This window comes from Carassius auratus, chromosome 2 (assembly GCF_003368295.1).
Source record: "Carassius auratus strain Wakin chromosome 2, ASM336829v1, whole genome shotgun sequence".
NCBI lineage: Eukaryota > Metazoa > Chordata > Actinopteri > Cypriniformes > Cyprinidae > Carassius > Carassius auratus.
In genome coordinates, this window is record NC_039244.1 from 14,665,995 (window position 1) to 14,686,965 (window position 20,971).

A 20,971-nucleotide genomic window follows, 5' to 3' on the forward strand; every position below is an offset into this window, starting at 1 on the left:
TGAGTTCATTATTATTAAACTGCAGATCTCAATCCAACAGAGCACCTTTGGAATGTGGAAGAAGATGGATATTTTTTATTTTAGAATTTTCTTTAGGCTACAAACAATTGATTGGCTCTTTTTACAGTAAGGGGGAACTTCAGTGTTGCATTGGCCTCGAATGGCCTATGTTCAAAAACGTTCCAACCAGGGGCGTAAATTTCATCTAATAGTTGTGAAAGGACAATGAACACAAAATTTCTCGAGCAATTTTTGAAGATGTCACAAATAATACAGCTCAAATTGTACTTGTAAAGATATATATATACACAGAGGGAAGCTTTACTTCTATTAGTGCAGCACAACCTGAGGCTATTGTGGTCGCGCCACCACAGCCCTCGTGTCTGTTGTAGACATTACTAACTAACCATCACAGTGTTGCCAAGTCTGCGGTTTTCCCTTGAATTTGGGCTACTGCGTCACTGTTGTTTCTCATGTCTGCGGTTTGAAGCGAGCCCAATAATGTGATTGTTAAGCCCCTGGAATGCGATTTTTACTAGGGGACCCCTCGAAACGTGGTTAGTTTGGGCTAGTTTTGAGGAGAAATTGGGCGGGTTTTGTGTGAAACCTGGCCACCCTTTCCGCAAGCAGGGTAACATTATTATTGCTAACATAGCAGACTTATTAAAATACACTGGCATCATCTTTTGATGTTAAAAGGGGCATATGATGCTTTTATTAAAGATCTTTATTTTGTGTATTTGAGGTAACAGAATATGTTGACAAGCTTTAATGTTCTAAAAACAATTTTTTTTAAATACTGTACATTATTGTAGGTCGTCTATGCCCCTCCTCTCTCAAACGTGTAGTTTTCTACAGAGTCCCTCCTTCTGACAAGCGCAGTCTGCTCTGATTGGCCAGCTGACCCACTGCATTGTGATTGGCCAAACACCCCAAGCACTCATCAGAAATGTAATTCCCCTTTCCATAATGGTGAGCTTCATCTTTCAAAATAAATGTAAGGCAGTTAATAATGTCCTTAGTTTTACCATCAGTTCAAGCATGAAAGGAGAACAGAGTCGCGTGACAGACACAGTGATGAAGCTCGTATGTGCTTGCAGCTGACTCCACTGTGACCCTGTCTATCTCTCTCTCTCTCTCGCTCGCTCTCTCTCTCTCTCACACACGTGCGACACGCAAAACTCCACATTCAATAGCAAATATTTCAACTAATAACAAAACATACTTAAAGTAGCTGAATCAGAAATTCAGAATTACCTCCTCTCATAGGTTCACGAAACGGTCGTCCATAAAATGCGTCGCTGTTCTTAGTAATCTTACAGATTCCTAAATGCATCTTCTTTCAGAAGGCCAAATAAAGCGCTTTTGCTTTCGCCTAGAAACACACAGCATCTTCCTGACATGGCTGCTTCAACACTAACTTATTAGTTATGGAAACCACGCTTTATTTCTTTGCGAGAACATTTGGGCGGCATTTGAATGATGTTTGAACGAGCAGATTTAGAGGGACGTGGCAGAGTCTTAACTTTGATAAAGAATATCTCTTTGGATTTGAGACTTTAGTTGCAACTTCAAAGATCTTCTTTATGCACCAAGAGCTTGTTGCACTGCAAAGAGAAAGGAAAAATTTAAATCGCATCATATAACCCCTTTAAATGACTAAAATAGTCTTGGCAGCCTTACTTAGTGGAGTTCCACAAGTATTAACTTTTTCTCACTGAACTTGTGTGTGTGTGTGTGTGTGTATAGAGCACCTTTCACACTGCCATTCCGGCAAATACACGGGTAAAGTGTTTCCGGCAATTGTTCCTGTGTTGCAAGATTTTGCACTTTCACACTGCCAGTGATTACCCGGGATATGTGCGTGCTTTCACACACAACCCGTAAAGATCCTGTAACGACACATGACATCAGGGCATGACGTGTAATGTACGAGTCGACAACGCTAGGCACGTTATACTTTCACTCAAACTAGTAAACGATCTCAGCATCAGCGCTGAATGTGAGGAACTAACTGATCTCTGTTTCATTACAGTTTACACATATTTTTTTGGTCGCAAACGTTGATCTTGCTTCAAAACAGCCGTTAAAAGAGTCATGCGATAACGTGCGTCATCACTTCAACACGGCATTAGATCTGGCTTTTGTTCACAGAGCGCTTGTCCCGGGATTGAACCCGGCAATGTTACTAGGTCCCCGACCCGGGTTCAATGCCGGAATCAATACTGGGACGTGTTTGCTTTTACACAGAAGGCGACCCGGCAATGTTCCGGCAATTTGCCGGGTCCGACATGCAGTGTTAAAGGGGCTTAGGTGATGTAAAAGAGGAAAGCAGGCATTTGGACCAAATCACTTGTGAGGCAAGTAGATGGGATTTTTATCCCATCTACGTTGCTTTACTATAAACAGTTATTTAAAGTATAAAGCATTGTCATTGACAATACGCAGTTATTTTAATCATATTGGGTAAACCCCCAAATAGGGGGGTCCTGCCCGGATTTCTGCATATGGTTCCAACACACAACAGAAGATTAATCACATTTTTAACAGTATATTAATTTTCCATTGATTCAGGGATGCAGGTACAGAGAGTCTCTCAGAAGAAATGACCCGAGGCATCGAGGTGCGACTAATCAAAATTATTATTACATAATCAGCTAATTGGTAGACGCTCCCTTAATGAGAGCCGCACATTAGCTGTTGTGACAGGTCTGTGTCTGAAGCCTGGGGCTCTTCACACATTTAAATCTAGCAGCAGAGGTCCTGGATCTGTTAATACGTTTACTATATGCTCCGTTCAGCTGCTGAACTGATTTGATATTCAAGGTAGAGCCTTCTAGGATTTAGTCATGCAAGGGAATATGAGCCTGATGACCTGCAGTCTCCTCTTACACGATTCCAGGGGACGTGTCACAAAAAGCAGGAGTTATACAGTGTCTAAACCACCCAGCCAACGAGCCTAAAAACTACTGTATTCTTCAAATGTCAGGCTCTGGCCAGCTGATCCTTATTTTGAGCCAATAAACATGTCATTTCCAGCTGGAGCTGACCAGGCCGCCTGTCTCTGCAGCTCTCCGATAAAGAGCGATCTGCGGTGGCCTTGATGACCCAGTGCCTCACCGTCCTGGTTAGGTGATTGATCACAGTCTCCCGCAGGTGACTCGGGGTTGGGGGGTTGGGGGGTTGGGGGGGGAGGTGCAATGTCCTTCTCCACGGCTGAGGGGATTTAAAACTGTCACAGGCTCTCACACCTCCTGTTTCCCCTCGGAGACGGATGTGTCGTGCGTGACACTGAGAGCGAGAGGCAGAGCATCAATCGCAGACTGGGTGATAGTGTCATGCCGACTGCTCGTCTGGCCTGTTTCTCAAACACACACACACACACACACACACACTTGTGCACGGCGCTTTCACCCAGTACTGCAAACAGATGTCATCAGGACTTAAAGCTACCGACAGCATCTTGAGGAAAAGAGCGACGGTATAAAAATAGAAATATGCTTGCTTGTATTTTAAAGAAATAGTGCTCTCCGAAAATCATGGGATTTACTCAACCTCATATCGTTTCAAACCGGGGCGGCGCTGGAGCCTTTTTAATGGGACACGAGCTCAAGAAATAATTCTGTGCCTCAGTGAAATCATCATAATATTTCAGCAAAGTTTTCGATAAGCTGATTGGAATCAGAACTAAATATCAGAATTGTAAATATTTAAAATAGGTCTGAAAATGGAAGCAATTCCGTTTCATTCAAACACGCTGGTTTATTTTGTCTTAACAATAAAAATTTAATAAAAGCACTGGATGAGGTGAATATTTCCCAAAAATCTGTTACAGGAAACAAACTTGGAAATGGCTTCCATCCTTTAAAGATTCTCTTTATTGCACATATGGTTTATGAATTACTTTGTACTGTAAACACAATTTATAGCCTATCCATAAAATAATCAAAAAAGAGTTCCAAACCCTTTTTTGTTTCTTTCTTACTGGAATCACTAAACGAGCAAATCTGTATAATGTCCACGCTGCTCTATTCCAAACAACAAAAGTTAATTGTGACCAGGAGCGGTCAAGCTTTGAAATGACTAAAAACATCACGAAAGGGCAACTTAAACACAATATTCTAAGTCATCTAAGTCACATCATGTCTTTTTGTGAGAAAAAGTTTTGTGTGAATTTAAAAATTCTTATTGAGAATATGTTCTTGATTCTTGTTCTATGTCATTTACTTTATTTGTATGAAAAACAGCAGCATGATTTTGTCATCTCATTTTGTATTTAATGTAAGAAAGGAGTCTGCGTTGCCAGGTTTGGAAAGACATGAAGTCAATAGACATGATCCCAATCTATCCCCAGATGAGATGAAGAGAGAATATTTAGCACAGGTATGATTCCTCAGAAGCTGTGTTGCTCAAACTCAGTGCCTGTGAGCTGTGTGGCCCCAGAGATGGCCTGTATTTCACTCTGAAATGAATCGCTCCTGCGCCACACAAACACTCATTATACCCTGATCGCCCAGAAGATTTGCGGCAGAATGTTTTGCTCAACTTCTGCTGAAATGGGGGTGGAGGAGAGGAATGCATAACTTAACACATGACAGTTTCTCATCTCTGACAGAAATTTATGTTAAATCCTCAAGTCTCTGTGATAAATTGTCCTGTTATTTGAAAGTGTAAACAAAACCATAAAGTCAGTGGCTCTGGAAGGTTTACTGTTCTAATACGGTTGTTGACAGCAACAATGCTAAATGCTAATAATAAAATGAAGCTAACCCTATAACAATGAATGGTGAGGATTGAAACACAAATAGAGTAAATGTTTGAAATGTCCATATCTTCAGCGTTCAAGTTTGTCAAAATATAGAATATGTTGGTGCAAATTAATTTGTAATTTAGTAAAAGCTCAAATTAAACAGATGGCAATATGTAAAGGTAGTTTACAAGCCCTTGTCCGTATGATAATGATTTCATTAACAAAAAATGAAATTTTGTCATATAAAGCAGTTGTGCCTCTTCAGAACACTCGGATCAAACTGCTCAATACGTTTGATTTCTTTTATGATCTCTGTATGAACTTTTTGGAGCATCAAAGTTTTGAGTGAATGCGCTTGGAGAAAATAAATAAATAAATAAATAAAAGTTTTTCTGAAGTGAACAAATGAGTTTGGACCTACCTAATGATGTGTTTTGTAAAGGTGAATTATTGACTACAGAGAGCATGAAATTCAATCTTGAATCTAAATTCAAGACATGTTAACAAACCAAATACTCAAACTGTCAAGACAATATAAAATTGAAAAAAGCCAGTTTTTCAGCCTATGCCATTTTAATGCAAATTATGGTTTATGTAGCTCATGGGAATATTAATACATTTTAATGATTAATTTTATGTACTTTTTTAATATATATTTTTTCATGCAATACACTATTTTTAATGGCTTTGGGGCATCATTTGTCCAAAGTAAAATATTTGCGCAAATCCTGTTGGGAAGCTCGGAATAGACTTCTTAGAATAAAACATCTTGGTAGTTTTCTTTGTTTTTTACTGCTTTGCATTTGACCCCATTCATCTGTTCCTGTGTTCTGGCATCTTCTGCCGTTGTCTTTGGCCAAGTGAGGCTGGTTCCCCTCCAGCTGCATCTCTTATCAGCCTGAAACACAAACCCAGCCGCGAGTGAGTCTGGAGTCTGGACTGCGTCTGAGTTCTGTCTGCTGCCTGCACAGAGACGCTCTACTGAGACGGTGAAGAATCCACATCCAAACACTAACCAGTGCGCTCAACAATGCCACATCAAGTTTCCTTTTAACCTTTTACTGCACTCTTCAGAACAACCACGGCAGTAAATGCCTTTCTAAATCACAAAGGAAGTTCTTCGAGGGTGTCTGCTGCGAGAGCCGTGTGGTTTGATGGCCTAGCGGCTCTTCGAGGACTGGAACAGCAGGTGTCTGTTGCTGTGATGCCACGCTGAGCAGTAAAGGTCACTTTTGATGGAGCTGGGTGCAAAAATATTCGCAGTCACGCATAGAAGTCTAAAGATAGAAGCACAGGTCACAGGGTTCCAATACATATAATTGGCTGAATCCTAATCTTAAACCAAACGTTCCCATCTCCTATTCTGGTCAAGGGCTCATTCATTTACATGTGTTACATACTTTACCTGCACCAAACTCTGGATTACCGTGACAAGAGAGGAGCTCCAGCCCCCTCGTAAGAGATTAGACACTTAACTCGGTGGATCCTCCAGCAGTCAATTGGCCTGTGAGGGAGGACAATGCAGGAGGTGGTGGGGCTGTAATGTGTGGCACTGTGTCCTGCTGTTCTCCTTTTTTCCATGCTGACTAATGACCTTCCCTCCTCCTCCTCCGCCTTCCACCCTCCCCCGTGCCCTCTCACGTGATCCCCCATCCTCCCCACTCCTCTCAGGGGTGGAGTCCAGCGGCCTGTGCCGCCAGAGAGGCGTCCATCACAGGTCTTTAGATTAGCCATAACCCCGCTCAGGACAAAAGAGCTCCTCCCCCCACACCGGCCACCCCCTACTCCCCCTGTCCTGATGGCTGATGGAGGAGGGGAAGAAGATCATGGCTCTGCACTGATGCCACAGTCCTCCTCAGCGGATCTCTGTTTCTGGAATGACAAGCTGTGAAGCCTGACAAGATAAAAGAAGGCATAAAAGTGAGATTCAAAAAGCACAGCAATTACTACGGCGAAAGCTTAATGTAGGCTCCCTTAATATGTTGATATAAATGCAAATGTCAAGAGTGAGTCTGAAATCTCATTTCTTCTAGGGCCACTTTGAGAGAATTCATCCATGCAATTATGTTTGGGCAAAGAGACTATTTCTCATCATTTGATCCCCTCTAAATTCAGGCGGAGTGTTTTGTGAATTCATTTCACCGTTACTGTACGTGTTGAAAGGGAAAATAAGCCACAGGCTGCTTTCAGAAAGTGTTGACAGGGTAGATCACACAGAAAGCCAGGCTCACATGATAAAAATCACATGTAGCTATGAAAACTGATCTATCACACACTTGTTAACAAGCGTCAACATCAGACTTGTAGGCCTGCGCTGAGTTAATATGCATTTTTTGCATGCTTACATGTATCTTTGCTTAAATATTTGTTGGTTTTCCTTACTAGCAAATCTGAACATAGCCAGACTGAGGGGTTTCCTCCATGATCAGGAAAAAACACACTTTAGGACAGATGAAAGAGTCGAGCAACAGGAAGCACATGGTCAGTCAGATTTAGAGTCGTTGTTGGAGGGACCTCTGCTGGAAATTAAATGTACTGCATACATGTATTGGACCAAAAATGTTCAAGTTTTATACAGGACATTTCTTTGTTTGGATCTCTTTTTTTTAATTATAAAAAAAAAAGTAAAAAAAAAAGATTGGGCGGATAAAAGTAAAACGAGGTGTATGGTATGTGTTGTAAAAACTTTTAATATTTATATTAATCAGATTTGGCGCGGGTAAAAAAAAAAAAAAACCTCTATAATAGATAATTAGAATTTTTTAGTAGCAGTGTAACAATTCGTCCAATTTATTTAATGGCTTACATTACATTTATACATTAGTACATTAAACTAATTACTTGAAAACTCTGTTTTATTTAACTTACTCACCCTCATGTCGTTCAAACTTGTGTCACATTCTCTCTTCTAAAGAACAAAAGGGGCATTATTTTCAAGTTTCTTTCTTCCATGCTGTAATGCTTAAATTTGTACTTCATTTGATTGATTTGGGATCTATATCAGTGCCTTTGTTTTGATCATCTCTGTTATCTAACATGTCTACCAGAATAATTGCCAATGTTGTTATTAGCTATTGTCAGTTGACATTTTTGGTCCGACAAATTCTGACATTTTTCACACTTTTTTTAAAATTACAATTCAGCATTGTCATCTAAAAAAGACGTGCTGAATTTCTAGCAAACAGTTTTATTTGCTGTATAATTCACCACAGAGTATAGCTACGCTAGATCTACTGTTTGCTGTCTTGGAAATACATCACAAAGTGGCAGTTTTACTGACTGGAACGGATTTATTTTGATCTTGATTTTAGGGAATTTTTACAAACTGTTTTCAGCCAGTCAAATATATATTGATATTTATAATTTCCCTCAGTGGCCCAGACTCTTTCCCTCAGTTGAATGTTTGACAGTCATATTCATTATTTCATAGCTCATGATAACTGCCTGATCTCCAGTCCATCCTGAGTCCATAAGAGCCGTGTGCTGCATACTTTTTCACTGACACTGATTTGGCTAGGCATGCATAACTGAAAGTTTAACAGCATTTAGTTAAACATACGTGGCCTACCTTTCCATGTGATTGACTTATTTATCTTTGTTTTTGTTTAATTTTTTTAAAAGTTAAGTAGAGCAAAACACATGGACTGGAATGGCAGGTATCTGTTGCTAAACCCAAACCCAAAAAATCTCTGATGAGATCTGTTTACAACAACTGCCCCCTGTTGGATAAACAAGGTTAATACAGCTACACTTGTTGTCCTGTTTTAAAACTATAAAGTTCAAAATGTTCCAACTTTTTTTCTAATATTATCTGATGATATCAAATTTCTACTAGACTAGATTTTCTGGACCAGGACATGCTGGAGGGATGCTAGAATCCTAGCCCGGTAACTGTAACTAGGTCTGATCATATTTAATAAATATGTGTTTATTATTAGTTAAACTGTTGAATTAGAAGTAATGGGGAGAAAATGGATATCCGTTGTAACCCTCTGTGAGGTAGAAAATATGTGCGCCCAACGTGGGGCTCGAACCCACGACCCTGAGATTAAGAGTCTCATGCTCTACCGACTGAGCTAGCCGGGCTGTTAATCTTCATCGGTAAAATACAGAAGAAAAAGTAGTGACACGCAACTAAAGTACTTTCATAGTTTTTTTTTTATGTAAATGACTCAAACAATATTTAATACGCATACACTTGTCCACTCTATTTGTGTACGTAATATATAAATTTCTTCCGCTAGCTTTTCCGTGAATTTAACATGACAAGACAGCAGGTGGAGCCCAAACCTCACACCAGTAACGTGACGTTAAACGTCCCATGTCATTTGTCTAGTCTAGTAAGACTTGTCGACTTTTGTCATGTAATTTTGGTTTCTCTTTTATATATGTGTAGTTGGCTGGACGCCTAATCTGCATATCCATAAAAAGGCATGTGTCATCGTTTGATACCCATTTCTTTTCGTGTGTAAGGAACAGACTTCAGCAGACCACAGAAAACTATTAAGTGGTTTGTGTAACGTTAATGGTGTTGACTAAAATAACTCTTTACCAATACTTAACAGATACCACGGCAAAAGGTTATTGAATAATAGAGGAAATAACTTAAAAATCTTTGTTTTTATTTATTAATCCATACAAAGTTGCTATTTAAGATAGTGTTAGCGTGAACGTTGCCTTTGCATATAAAAATATTGCAACAAAATGAAACATTCCACTTCATTTCACAAAATAAAGACAAGGTCATGAGCATAATATCGGTCAATTATTATCAATTATGATTATTATCAGTAACATTAAGTATGCTGTTATGAGCGATATGATCATAATTTCACAATATGAGTACTTTTTTCACTATAACAACAATATATCAGGTTTTTTTTCTCAATAGTTTTTTATGTTTTAATAATTATATTACAGAGAAGTTAGTTCTGCAGAACTACAGACGGCAGTTTCAGACTGGAGTTAGTTCTGCAGAACCAGATGTCCCGTTTTCCGAGGATAGCCCCAGATTTTGGTGTCCTGCATCAGGATGTCCCCGAAATGTTCCCGTTTTACAGCCATTTAAAACACCTACAAAATCATAACCAACATCTATTATCAGTTCAATCGTGTGGTGGTTATTATCGTCAACAGAGGGAGCTGCAAGTCACATCGATTTGGTTGCACGCCGCCATGAAGAACATAACCTGGACCAGAGCACTATTATCATCAATTACGGAAAGAGACACCAGTGTCATTTTCAGGGTACTCAACTAACTATTAATGTTAATCAAAGTAATACTGTTTGCATGTACAATAGGGCCCCACTAGAGTGCGGGATTGTCTTTAACACAATTTTAAACGTTCAAGTAAGTTCTGCCATCACGACACCACACACAGGCCTATATCTTAACTATACCACATGGGCGAAACTACACCCCAATAAGAATAATAATAATAAATAAATACAAAATAAATACAAAATAAATATAAAGATCACCTAAACAATTAAACTTGTAATAGTAACATTTGCAGAAAGCACATACTTTGGGCTCAAAATGACCTTACAATTTTAAATAATTAGCCTAATTAAGGGAAGCTATATTTCCAAAAAGCACAAACATGAAATAACATTTCACATGTTAACATAATAACATCAAATAATAATAACAGCAAAATGATTTTTTTAAAATACAATTAGTGTTAAAATATTATTAATCATATGTTCTCATATGTATTTATTTTGTTTTATTTCTGTAATGTTGTTATGTAAAGTCATTATGCTTTTGTAAAATTTTAATTTTGCTGTAATATAATACTGTTTTGATTTGTTTGCTAGTTGCAATGGTTACTATTTTTCATAACTGTAGCCTACAACCACAATTTTAGAACCCACAATTAAAAAAAGAAAAGAAAAGAAAAACCTTCCAAAAATGTTTTTTACAGATGTAATGGAAAATAAAATTTTGTCATTTGAATCGTTGAGTTTATTTATTCAGATGTTATTTTATAAGGCCTACTGGTCCATGAGGATCTGTTGTGTTTGACATTGTAATGTAAGATGTTCTGAATAGTAAAAACTATTATTGTCCTTTAAGTAGGCTGTCTCCGAATTAAACTCTGCAATCCCTTGTCAGTAACTGAAGAATTAGCGTAACCACAGTGACACAATTTCCTGTAGAAGAAACTGAAACATTCAATTTTCCCTAAGAGTTTGGGAAACTCAGTTGTCTGTCCTGAACTGCTGTGATGGTAATCAGCTGTATAGTCCGTTAGCCTGGCCTGCGCTGCTGCTCTGGGAGGTAATATTACACTGGACTGGGCTGCTGTTCTCTGCTGTTTTTGGGAAATTGAGTCAGACTCAAATTAATCTGATTACACTTCCCTTTATTTTCTCACAACTGCCTAGCCAACTACCTGTGACAATTGACAAAGTGGCGATTAGCAACTAAATGATAGCTAAAACAGATTAACATAAAGCAACTTTGTCAAAACACGTTTGTTTGAAATGTTTCATTATAAATGATACAAACGCAAGGAATAATTGATGACGGGTCGTTGAATTATTAGGTGTGCATTATATTTCTAATATTTCAACAGCCCATTGTCAATTATTCTGCTTTCACTACGGTTACCACACCTCAAGACATCAATCAGATGATATATATATATATATATATATATATATATATATATATATATATATATATATATATATATATATATATATGTATGTATACATCCAGTTTTTGTACTTATATCACTGTTGTGGGTAAGATAATTTCTTCCGCATCTTATCCAGTGCCTCTTTGGTTAGTTCCAAAACGTTATTTTAAAGCTGGTAACGGAGACTTGAGCCGTTGATAGCATTCTAATGCAGTTATTAAGTTATTAGAAAGAGAGTGAGAGAGACAGAGACACACACACACAGAGAGAAAGAGAGAAAGAAAAAGAGAGCTTGTGTGAATTAGGCTAACGTTACCTGTTTGCTGTCTCCTCGCTAGTGAGAAATGTCATGTGTAGCTTTTAAGTTGCTAACTGATAAAATCGCCAGGGCAGCGCTGACAACACCTTTCTGTGCAAACTGCGTGACCGTTGTTACCGTTAACTACAGGAAGTGATGTGGAACTGTAATGCGGTCAAGAAAGCTTTCTGTAACTACGTTCGCCGTGCATTTCCCAGAAAATAATTGCACACCTCAGGACGTTCGTCAGCCAATCAGATTCAAGCATTCAATGGCCCCATTGTATAATGAACAATAATGCACAATGGGGAAAAAATAATTATTTTAGTTTACTTTCTTTCTTTCTTTCAAAATTTGTCCACAGTCCACATGCTATATTAATATAATAAAAGTCATTGTTTTTGCTATTTTTGGACCAAAATGTATTTAAGAAGCTTCAAAAAAATTCTAACTGACCATCTGATGTCACATTGACTACTTCGATGATGTTTTTCTTCCCTTTCTGGACATGGACAGTTTAAGTACACACTTCAAAGGAGGGACTGAGAGCTCTCGGACTAAATCTAAAATATCTTAAACTGTGTCCCGAAGATGAACAGAGGTCTCACTGGTTTGGAATGACATGAGGGTTATTAGAGTTATTAATTACATAATTTTAACTAATAATAATAACTTGCGGTCAGTGGATGAAAGCCTCATTTTGGCCTCCAGGTAGGCGTTCCTCTGAGGGTGTGACGTCACTTGAAAACTATGAATTGCATATTTTGCTCTGTTTTCTCATTCCTGAACCTGGCTAATGCAGGTTAGCTACATAAAAACAGACATCATGATTCTGTTTAATATGGCTTAGACCTCTTTATTCCACTGTGGTCTTCCATTTGTTAAACACCTGAAAAAGCCTTATTGACCATTACAAAGGTGAACGTCACAGCAAAAGGGCACTGTTTGGTATTATTCCTGGGCAAGGCTTACATGATGAAACAAATTCATAACAGAGATATCAAATGTAAACAATAAAAAAACTAAAAATGCGGGCTGCCGTACTCCTGCAAAATGTGTCTAGTTTAATTTCTGGTTAACGTCACATCATGTAATCCTCTATGCATCAATAATTTGCATTCATGATTAAATTTACATGTTACACGGCATACAATCTGGCATAGACAAGATGAGTAATCAAAAATACATAAGTGAATAAAAATATAAATAAATGGGTTAAAAAAAGTTAAGATTTCTCCCAACCATGCAAATTAAATACAGAGGTGCAGCAGTGCAGATCTCTGCTGTGTTGTCTAGCAGAGACATCACCGGTCCAGGTCAAATGAGATTATCGTCTCAAATCAGTCCACACAATCCAATGAGTGCAGCTCTCAGAAAAAGGCTGGATTGGTGTGTTCAATGACGCAGCGTTTACAATGACGCTTGACAAAGCGCAGCGCCTCCAGTGGCACGTCACAGTCCTGTACATTCAACAGCTGAAGGTCGAAGCAGTTTGCCGCCACTACCTGCAGCCCACGGCCCGTGATGCTCTCACACGACTTCAGACTCAGTCTCTTCAGATTGAACGAGTTTAGTGCAAGCTGCTCCAGGCCGGCGTCTGACACCAACGGGCACTTCCCAATGTCCAGGGACTTGAGCTTGAGGCAGTTCTTGGCAAGGTGCTCAATGCCGTGGTCTGTCAGTCCCTCGCAGCCACGAGCGTTCAGGTAACGCAGTCTGTTGCAGTATTTAGCTATGTAGCGCACGCCTACATCTGTGATGCGGCCGCAGTGCGCTATGCTGAGGTAGCGCAGACGGCCCTCTAGTTTAGCGATCTCCCGCAGGCCAAAGTCACTGATGAAGCGGCAGTCGCTGACACTGAGCTCCCGCACGGATGGGCAGTAGATGACTAAGAAGCGCAGGCCCTCATCAGTCAGGCGCACGCAGCGCCGCAGGTAGAGGTGGGTGAGCTGAGTGCAATGGGCAGCAATGGTGTGCAGGCCTTCGTCTTCCAAAGCAAAACAGTCAGTCATGTCAAGATAGCGGATAGAGATCTGCTGCCCATGAAGAGGGGAGAGTTTGATGGACACGTCCCGTGTCAAGCTGATGCAGGTCACCTTAGAGCACCCTGCAGAGAACAAAAACAGAATTATAGAAAAATATAAACAGAATAAGGTTATGCTTACATGACAACAATGTAGTCAAAAACATTTTCCCTTGCGTTTAAAAAAAGTGTAATGTATACACGACAACGTTTTCAAAACGATGCATTTACACATATCTGCGAAAACTGCCAAAATTCTGCATTACGTATGCCAGGCCAGTAGTTGGTGCTGTCACCTTGTTCATAAACAGTACTGTAGGGAAGTGATGATTATTTGTTTTATATGATGCATCTCCGTTGTTGGTTGTAATATTGGCGATGTAAATCCAGTTTTTTGAGGAAGCGTTTGCAAACTCTTGAGCAGCAACAAAAGTACCATGTACTCCTCCATTGTTGTTTATGTTTGTTAACGCTTGCCTTTAAAATCGACATGTACTGTGCAAGTCCACATACATACTACAAAAGTCTACATACATACTACAAAAAAACCTACCTAACACGTACACAGTATGTAAAATTAAGAACCTGATTTGAAACATTTAAACACACCTTTGTGTTTAAGCGTGCAATTTATGTGCTTCTAGCATTATAAACTGACAGTGGGTATAGAAAATAATCACCCGCTTTAAAATAATCACATTTTGTTTCTTTGCAGCCTGAAATGATAACGGACACAGTTTTTGTTTTATCCAGCTGTATTTACTCAGTGCAACTTATAACATCCAAGTGAAAGATATAACACCAACAGACAATAAAAAATAAAATAAAATAAAAATAAAAAGTTTATTTTTTTGATTAGTCTCATTTGGAAGGCTGCATCCTCTGGAGTGTCCTCAATCCAGAATTAAACGAGACGGCCTTTGTAGGATGGGTGGAAAAGGAAACAGGAAGTATCATGTTACTATGCAAGCACCTTTATAGTGTCATTGCACTCTCATATTAGTTATATGTAAAATACCAGAGAGTTAAACAATTTAATTTCTTGCCTTGATAGCAAAGCATACATTCTCAACATATAAAAAACACTAAACACTTGTAATCCTATTTACCACATACCAACTGAGTTAATACAACTTAAAGAAGAACCTGAAAATACTTTGATTTAAACACCATATATTCACTTGTATGTAGCGCTACATCTACCGGTGCACCCCTTTTTTTAAAATATATTATGGTTGTATACGGCGATGGGAAGAAATTGTGGGTTATCTGTAGCAGCAAAAGGTACACCACATGCATCCTTCGAATTCCTCTGAAAGAAGGTTGCATACGGAGTGTTCTTCTTGCTCTTCGGAAATGAAATGAATTGCCGTATGCAGCCTTCGAAATGATCACCTTCTCAATGGCACACAAAGTCAAGACATTCAACTGTAATCAGCTGTGGTCGTTTTGATTGGCTCAGCATGAAAAGAGCTTTCCTGCAAGTTACATAAACCGCTTAGACAAGTCTTAAAAAGTTAGTCATCTAATTTTTTTTCTTTAAGTCTGGTCATTACTTCTTAAAGTCAGTTATAAAAAGGGAGAATGGTGTCATTTGAATCCAAAAGGTAAGTCTGATTACCACTTGGCTAACAACTAGTTGGTCAAACTAGTTCTCACAGACATAGTGGCTATGTTTATGCAACTGACCCCTGGAGCTAGAGCTGTAGTCAAGACCAGCTTCTTCGAGTCCAAGTTAAGTCCGATACCAGGACTAGTCAAGACCGAGTCCAAAGAGGTACGAGTCCAAGTCAAGTCCAAAAGTTTTGAGTCCAAGTCAAGACCGAGTCCAAATGAGAGAAATGGTCCTCTTCAAGACCGAGTCCAAATGAGAGAAATGGTCCTCTTCAAGACCACATGCTTCACTACTGACAATGTATGTGTTGCGAGAGACTAGATCCTGGAGGGGCAATGCCCTGCAGAGTTCAGCTGCAACTGGCCTTAATACTATCTGGAAGTTTCTATTGTGTCTAGTAAGAGCTTGATTAGCTGGTTCAAGTGTGTATAATTAGGGTTGGAGCTAAACTCTAAAGGACACTAGCCAAATTATTTATATGTACTTTATTTACTTTATAATGCTGCTGTTTGCTGACATTATGTCTGTGGTCAAAAATTAAAATGACTGATGCCTTACTAGGTACTAGGTACTTACTGTACTAGGGCTTGCATAGACTAGTTGAGCGCTGTCGGAAACAATCGACTACTTGAGCATTCATTAACCATAGACCTAATGCATACTAAGAGTTTGCAAGTACGACGTGAATTTTAGGATTATAATATTGTGTGGAGCTGTTACTGTCTATGACCTTATCTATGTTGCATGTAAAACGGATAATGGCTCGGATAATGGCTTCAAAAACTCGGCTGAAGCTGGCACAGTCCGGTGTTTGCTAGATAACAATTGAGTCAGGGGATCATCACAATATTATACACAGACCTCTAAAGTCATGAGTGTGAAGTGAATGAATGTAAACGAATGAAAAGAGTGCAAATCAAACACTGCACTGCTGTTGCCTCTCAGTGCATCTCTCAGAAATCAGATCCTTGCAAGGTTAATTTTACCTATAATAATACATTGTACACATTATATTATTCGTATATATTTAAAAGGCAATGATTTTAATCTTACGCTACGATATGATATGAATGAATGGAAGAAGCACAGCGCGCTCACCAATCAAACAGCCGCGTTGCGCGTCTCAGTCTCTCAAAAACCAAATAAGTTCTCTCTCAAGAGTAGGCTAATAATCAGGGTAGGTACGGATACATTTTCTACTTGTCCTACATGTTTGCATCTTTACCTTTTGCTGGTAAACACAGTCTGTGCTTGAGGCGTTTTCTTCTTCTTGCTTTACAGTGGATGATAGACTTATATGTGCATTACCGCTACCTATCTCTGAAATGGACCATTGACACTCTATCTACAATCTCAATTAGGAGTGTCAATGGTCCACAATTTTTTTTGTCTCTGCATGTTAAGCTGGCAGAGGAGAAAGAATTTTAACAAAAAATTACACATTTCAACTTTAAACTACATCTTTGAAGATAAATTATAGGGACAGTTTTGACCATTAGGAAAAAGAAAAATTCAAAAACATTTCTTCAGAACCATGTGTATGTGATGACTTTATTCCCAAAAGACTGAAGACATTTTCATGTTGTCAGATGCACATGAAAAGAAACACCAAATGTGTTTTTACAGAAATCACAGAAGGAAGCCTTGATCTAAAACACGCCATCTGAGAAATGTATCCACTCTGCTGTCTGGTCTTAACCTCTAGCATCTGATTTAACTTATGAAACACCATCATCAGACAAACAAAAGACTTTACAGTAGAACTAAAGCTGAAGGTTATTGCAGAATATCTAAAGAACATGAAAATGGCAGGCGAGGGTTTGATTTAAACCTTGGAGAGACATCTGAAATGAGTTATATCAGGAGGAGTGGGGGATGGGATCCCCACTTCCCCTTTAGGAGGACATTGAGAATGCAGTGCTCCAGTCCAACAGCAGAGGGACCCCAGCCGGACCCCTGCACTCACACATTAAAAAACAACTTGCTTGAACAGGAAGTGCAGCACAGGAAGTTGGAAATAAAACACCAGGGAAGAGACTTGAGGATATGATTAGAATGAGTATTATTTTCTGAAAAACTCATTCACTAAATCCTAAATAGTAAACTTCTATATGGTCCTCTGTGAAATATAATGGTTCTAAGAAATACAGATAAAAGTGGCCAGGTAAAGTCATTAAAAACATGAACAGAAAAAACTATATAAATATGCTATAATATATATACTGGACAAATGGACAAATATTAATATAAAAGGTACTTTTTTTTAATAAACACTTGAAATAGTCTGACTTTATAGCTATTATTTTTATACAAAACACAGTTGATTATTGATTCTCTAAATTGGGGTAGCAGATTTTCCCTAAGGACCTTAAAGTCAGAGGTCCTGGTTCTTATGTTTCGTTTGGGAAGTATATAGAGCACAGATAAAATACCAGACCTATAATACATTTTCCAACTTTTCCAAGAGGAAGTCCTAGATATTTCAGAATAATCTTTGTGAGAGAGAAAAAAAAAAGACTCAACTGTTTCCTGTGCTGGACAACAAAGCAGGTGAAGCACAGGCTGTTTGGCTCAGAGTCAGGAAGTCATTTATACAGCTGAATAAAAATCCTTCTGTGTTTTGAGTTTGTAGACCAACACAGCTACATGTCAAATGAATTATAACTGTGTTAGTGCAGACTCCAGTACGTTATACATTAGTTTATACTAGGCCTGTCGTAATAATCAATATATCGACTTCTCGCACAATATAGGTATGAATATTAAATTTTTGGTGACACAATATATTGCCATTTTATTTATATAAAATGAATGTCACAATGTTTTTTGCATTCCACTGGCGCCGTGTTTTTTGCAGCTTCTCGCACATAATGTGGTGTAGTCGGTGCTAGTTCAAATTAAAAAAAAGTTCTGCAAAAATCTGCAGATATGGCCTTGTTTAGGGATCTGTGGCTTTGTGAATACGAACATCTGACTGATGAGTAGGGATTGTGTTTTTCAGCAATACAGTGCACCCTGAATTTACAGAGAAATGAAGGTCAGGGAAAAATCTGTAGATGGAAATATCTTAATGCAAGTTAATTGTGAATTAAAAATTTTTCTACTTGTTACTTTGCCGTTTTTGTTAGAAAATATTTATTTACTATTTATTCAAGTTTTTTATGGTCTCTAATATTTTGACTTAATTTCCATGATGTTAATATTCTTAAGAATTAAACGTTTATTGTCATTTGAAAGCGTCTAGGCCTTTCTTGCATTATTATGCTGTTATATTATGATCATATATTCAGTGGCAGAAAATGGTCTTAAAATGACAATAATATAATTTATCGCATTGATTTCTGGGGCAATTTATTGCACAACAAAAAGTTATTATCGCGACAGGCCTACTTTATACATTTATTCAATACTTTAAACATTATTTCTTCTCTTCATGCTTGTGTTAAACTGGATCTCAACTGGATCACAGGTCTGTTTTAGCAGTAAACTGCAGGGGCAAATCTGAGATGAATCCAAATAGAAAATGCAACTTTCTCGTTCTTGAAATCATGAACAAAACTACTCTAAAAAAAAAAAAAAAAAAAGTTAATTAAATGTAAATAAAAATATATTATTGCAGTACATTTTACGAGAAAATATGATAAAAATGAATAATTTAAATAATTTAGCATACTCATGGGCCATTGTAATTCATGAAATAGTTTATCAAACTGATAAAACATTTTTGTAAAATACAAAATGTTGATGCTTTGTTGGGATGCCACTTGATGTCCAATGTAAAATCTGGGTTCTGCAGCAAAACCAGTTGAAACAATACACTTAAAATGTATACAAAAAGGTACATTATAAATTATAAGTAAATAAAGTTAGTTAAAACATATATGAATAATTAAGTGCTTACTGTGACTTTTACACTGTGTCCTAACCAAGTCAAATGTGACCTATTTTGATGATCGCTTCCTTCCTTTCTTTCTTTCTTTTTTTTTTTTTTTTGTAGATGGGTAACCCTGCACAGTGTGAAATCTCATTGGTCCAAAATCCTACTATAACTGTACATTAAGCATTTAATATCTTCTGATCGACCGAGCTATTGGGTCTCATATGGTTAGCAACTATTTAGGACAGAAATACTAATAATACAACCGAACATTATCACTCAAGATAAATTACCTGAAACATCTAGGTGTTCCAAGTTGGGGCAGCGGGACACCACCTCAAACACGGCCTCATTGGACACGTTGTAACAGCCGGCTACCTCTAGGTGACGGAGTTCTGGGCAGCACTGTGCCACCGTGTACAGTCCTCGATCGGTCAACCTCCGACAACCACTGACCACCACCGTCTCCAGGGTCAGACACACATTGGGGGTGTCCTGGCACAGTCTGCGGGTGAGAACCCGAAGCGCGCGGTCCACATGTAGCACATCTCCCATCAGACGAATAGTCCTCCATAAGCGAGGGTCCCACGCCAAGTTGTACCAGCGACGGCAAACACGGGCGCACCGACACAGCTGGTTGGTGGGAAGGTGTGTAAAGATCTGTAGGAAAGCATGGTCAGGAAGGATGTCGATGGGCGCCCCCTGCAGATCCCTCGGCTGCCGCAGGCTCCTTTGAGGATGGGTAAGGGAAGTAGGTGGCGTGTGGACCATGGCGATGGTTTCCGTGCCGAACGTGGAGGAAGACGTGGAGGAGCCATTAAGCATGCCTGGAGATGAACGAGGCGGCAAAATCAGAGCTGGACTTGGAGTACTCAGTGTTCGCATGCTAAGGTCCGAGTCTGGGAAGAGGGGAAATAGAAAGACAGACAGGAAAGGAATAGAGAGAAAGACAAGAACACACTATGATATTGCACTCAAACCACTCTGAGAACATCATTATGTAACACAGACAAGTTGTTGAAATAATGTAAACAAATCGCAGTCTTTCCTTTCCAAGTCATTTCCTCAGTTAATGCATTGTCTTTCTGCACAAGCGATGTCCTTGGCTCCATCCCGCAATGATGACTGAGGTAGAAAGTGTTTCATAGCTTTAAGAAAAATGACTTTGGCAGTCTTGATGAAATGTAGCATGTACACACTGCCTGCAAAAACCACATTCACATACTAATCTCCCGTGAAGTTCTTCCGCTGCAGGATCTGTCCCGATCCATGCCTAATATCACTGAACCCGCACATTTAATGCATCAGGCCTGATTTAGTCCTTCCCGAACCATCATTTGATAAAACTGTGAGCTGCTTAACCGCAATATGTATTGTTCAGCAGAACTCAAGCCATAAGTCTGTTATTTCAATTCATTTATGGGCATGATAACCCCATTGTTCCCTTTGACAGATGTTTCAGTCTCCTACAGTTTCACAGTGTGCTGTGTTGAGTAATGGGAAACAGCAGAATGTGTTCATATGGCATATATGAGGAATATGCTTCCATTGATGCGAATATGAAAGCCAGAATGCTGGCACACTGATGTCCCTGACTGCTAAGGGAACAATCCATTTTATAACTTTGCAAACATTATGGAAATGTTACTTATTAATGTTTCCTAAATGAACAACATAAATTAATGATTTTGTTCTAACATTTTAAGAACATTACTGAAGACAAGATCACTTAAAATGAACATTCTACCAACATTACTGGA

At 38.7% G+C, this 20,971-nt stretch overlaps 1 protein-coding gene, 1 long non-coding RNA gene and 1 other non-coding gene across 5 annotated transcripts in view; all 3 read right to left on the reverse strand.

Moving 5' to 3' along the window:
- Window positions 1-5,181: 5,181 nt before the first annotated feature.
- LOC113117068 (uncharacterized) lies at window positions 5,182-11,975 on the reverse strand. The gene is made up of 3 exons (XR_003294122.1): window positions 11,715-11,975; window positions 6,156-6,644; window positions 5,182-5,991 (listed from the first exon to the last, which is right to left on the reverse strand). It is a non-coding gene; the product is annotated as an uncharacterized LOC113117068 (long non-coding RNA).
- trnak-cuu (transfer RNA lysine (anticodon CUU)) lies at window positions 8,764-8,836 on the reverse strand. Its single transcript has one exon. It is a non-coding gene; the product is annotated as a tRNA-Lys (tRNA).
- A 521-nt stretch (window positions 11,976-12,496) lies between the features above and the next one.
- Window positions 12,497-20,971, reverse strand: part of fbxl7 (F-box and leucine-rich repeat protein 7) — a 31,936-nt gene continuing 23,461 nt past the window's right edge. For all 3 annotated transcript variants that reach the window (XM_026285494.1, XM_026285485.1, XM_026285477.1), the window contains 2 exons: window positions 19,505-20,110; window positions 12,497-13,803 (listed from right to left, as the gene is read on the reverse strand). In XM_026285494.1, coding sequence (XP_026141279.1) covers window positions 13,067-13,803; window positions 19,505-20,110 — 1,343 coding nt within the window. In that variant the 3' untranslated portion in view covers window positions 12,497-13,066. The remainder of the gene's footprint in view (window positions 13,804-19,504; window positions 20,111-20,971) is intronic.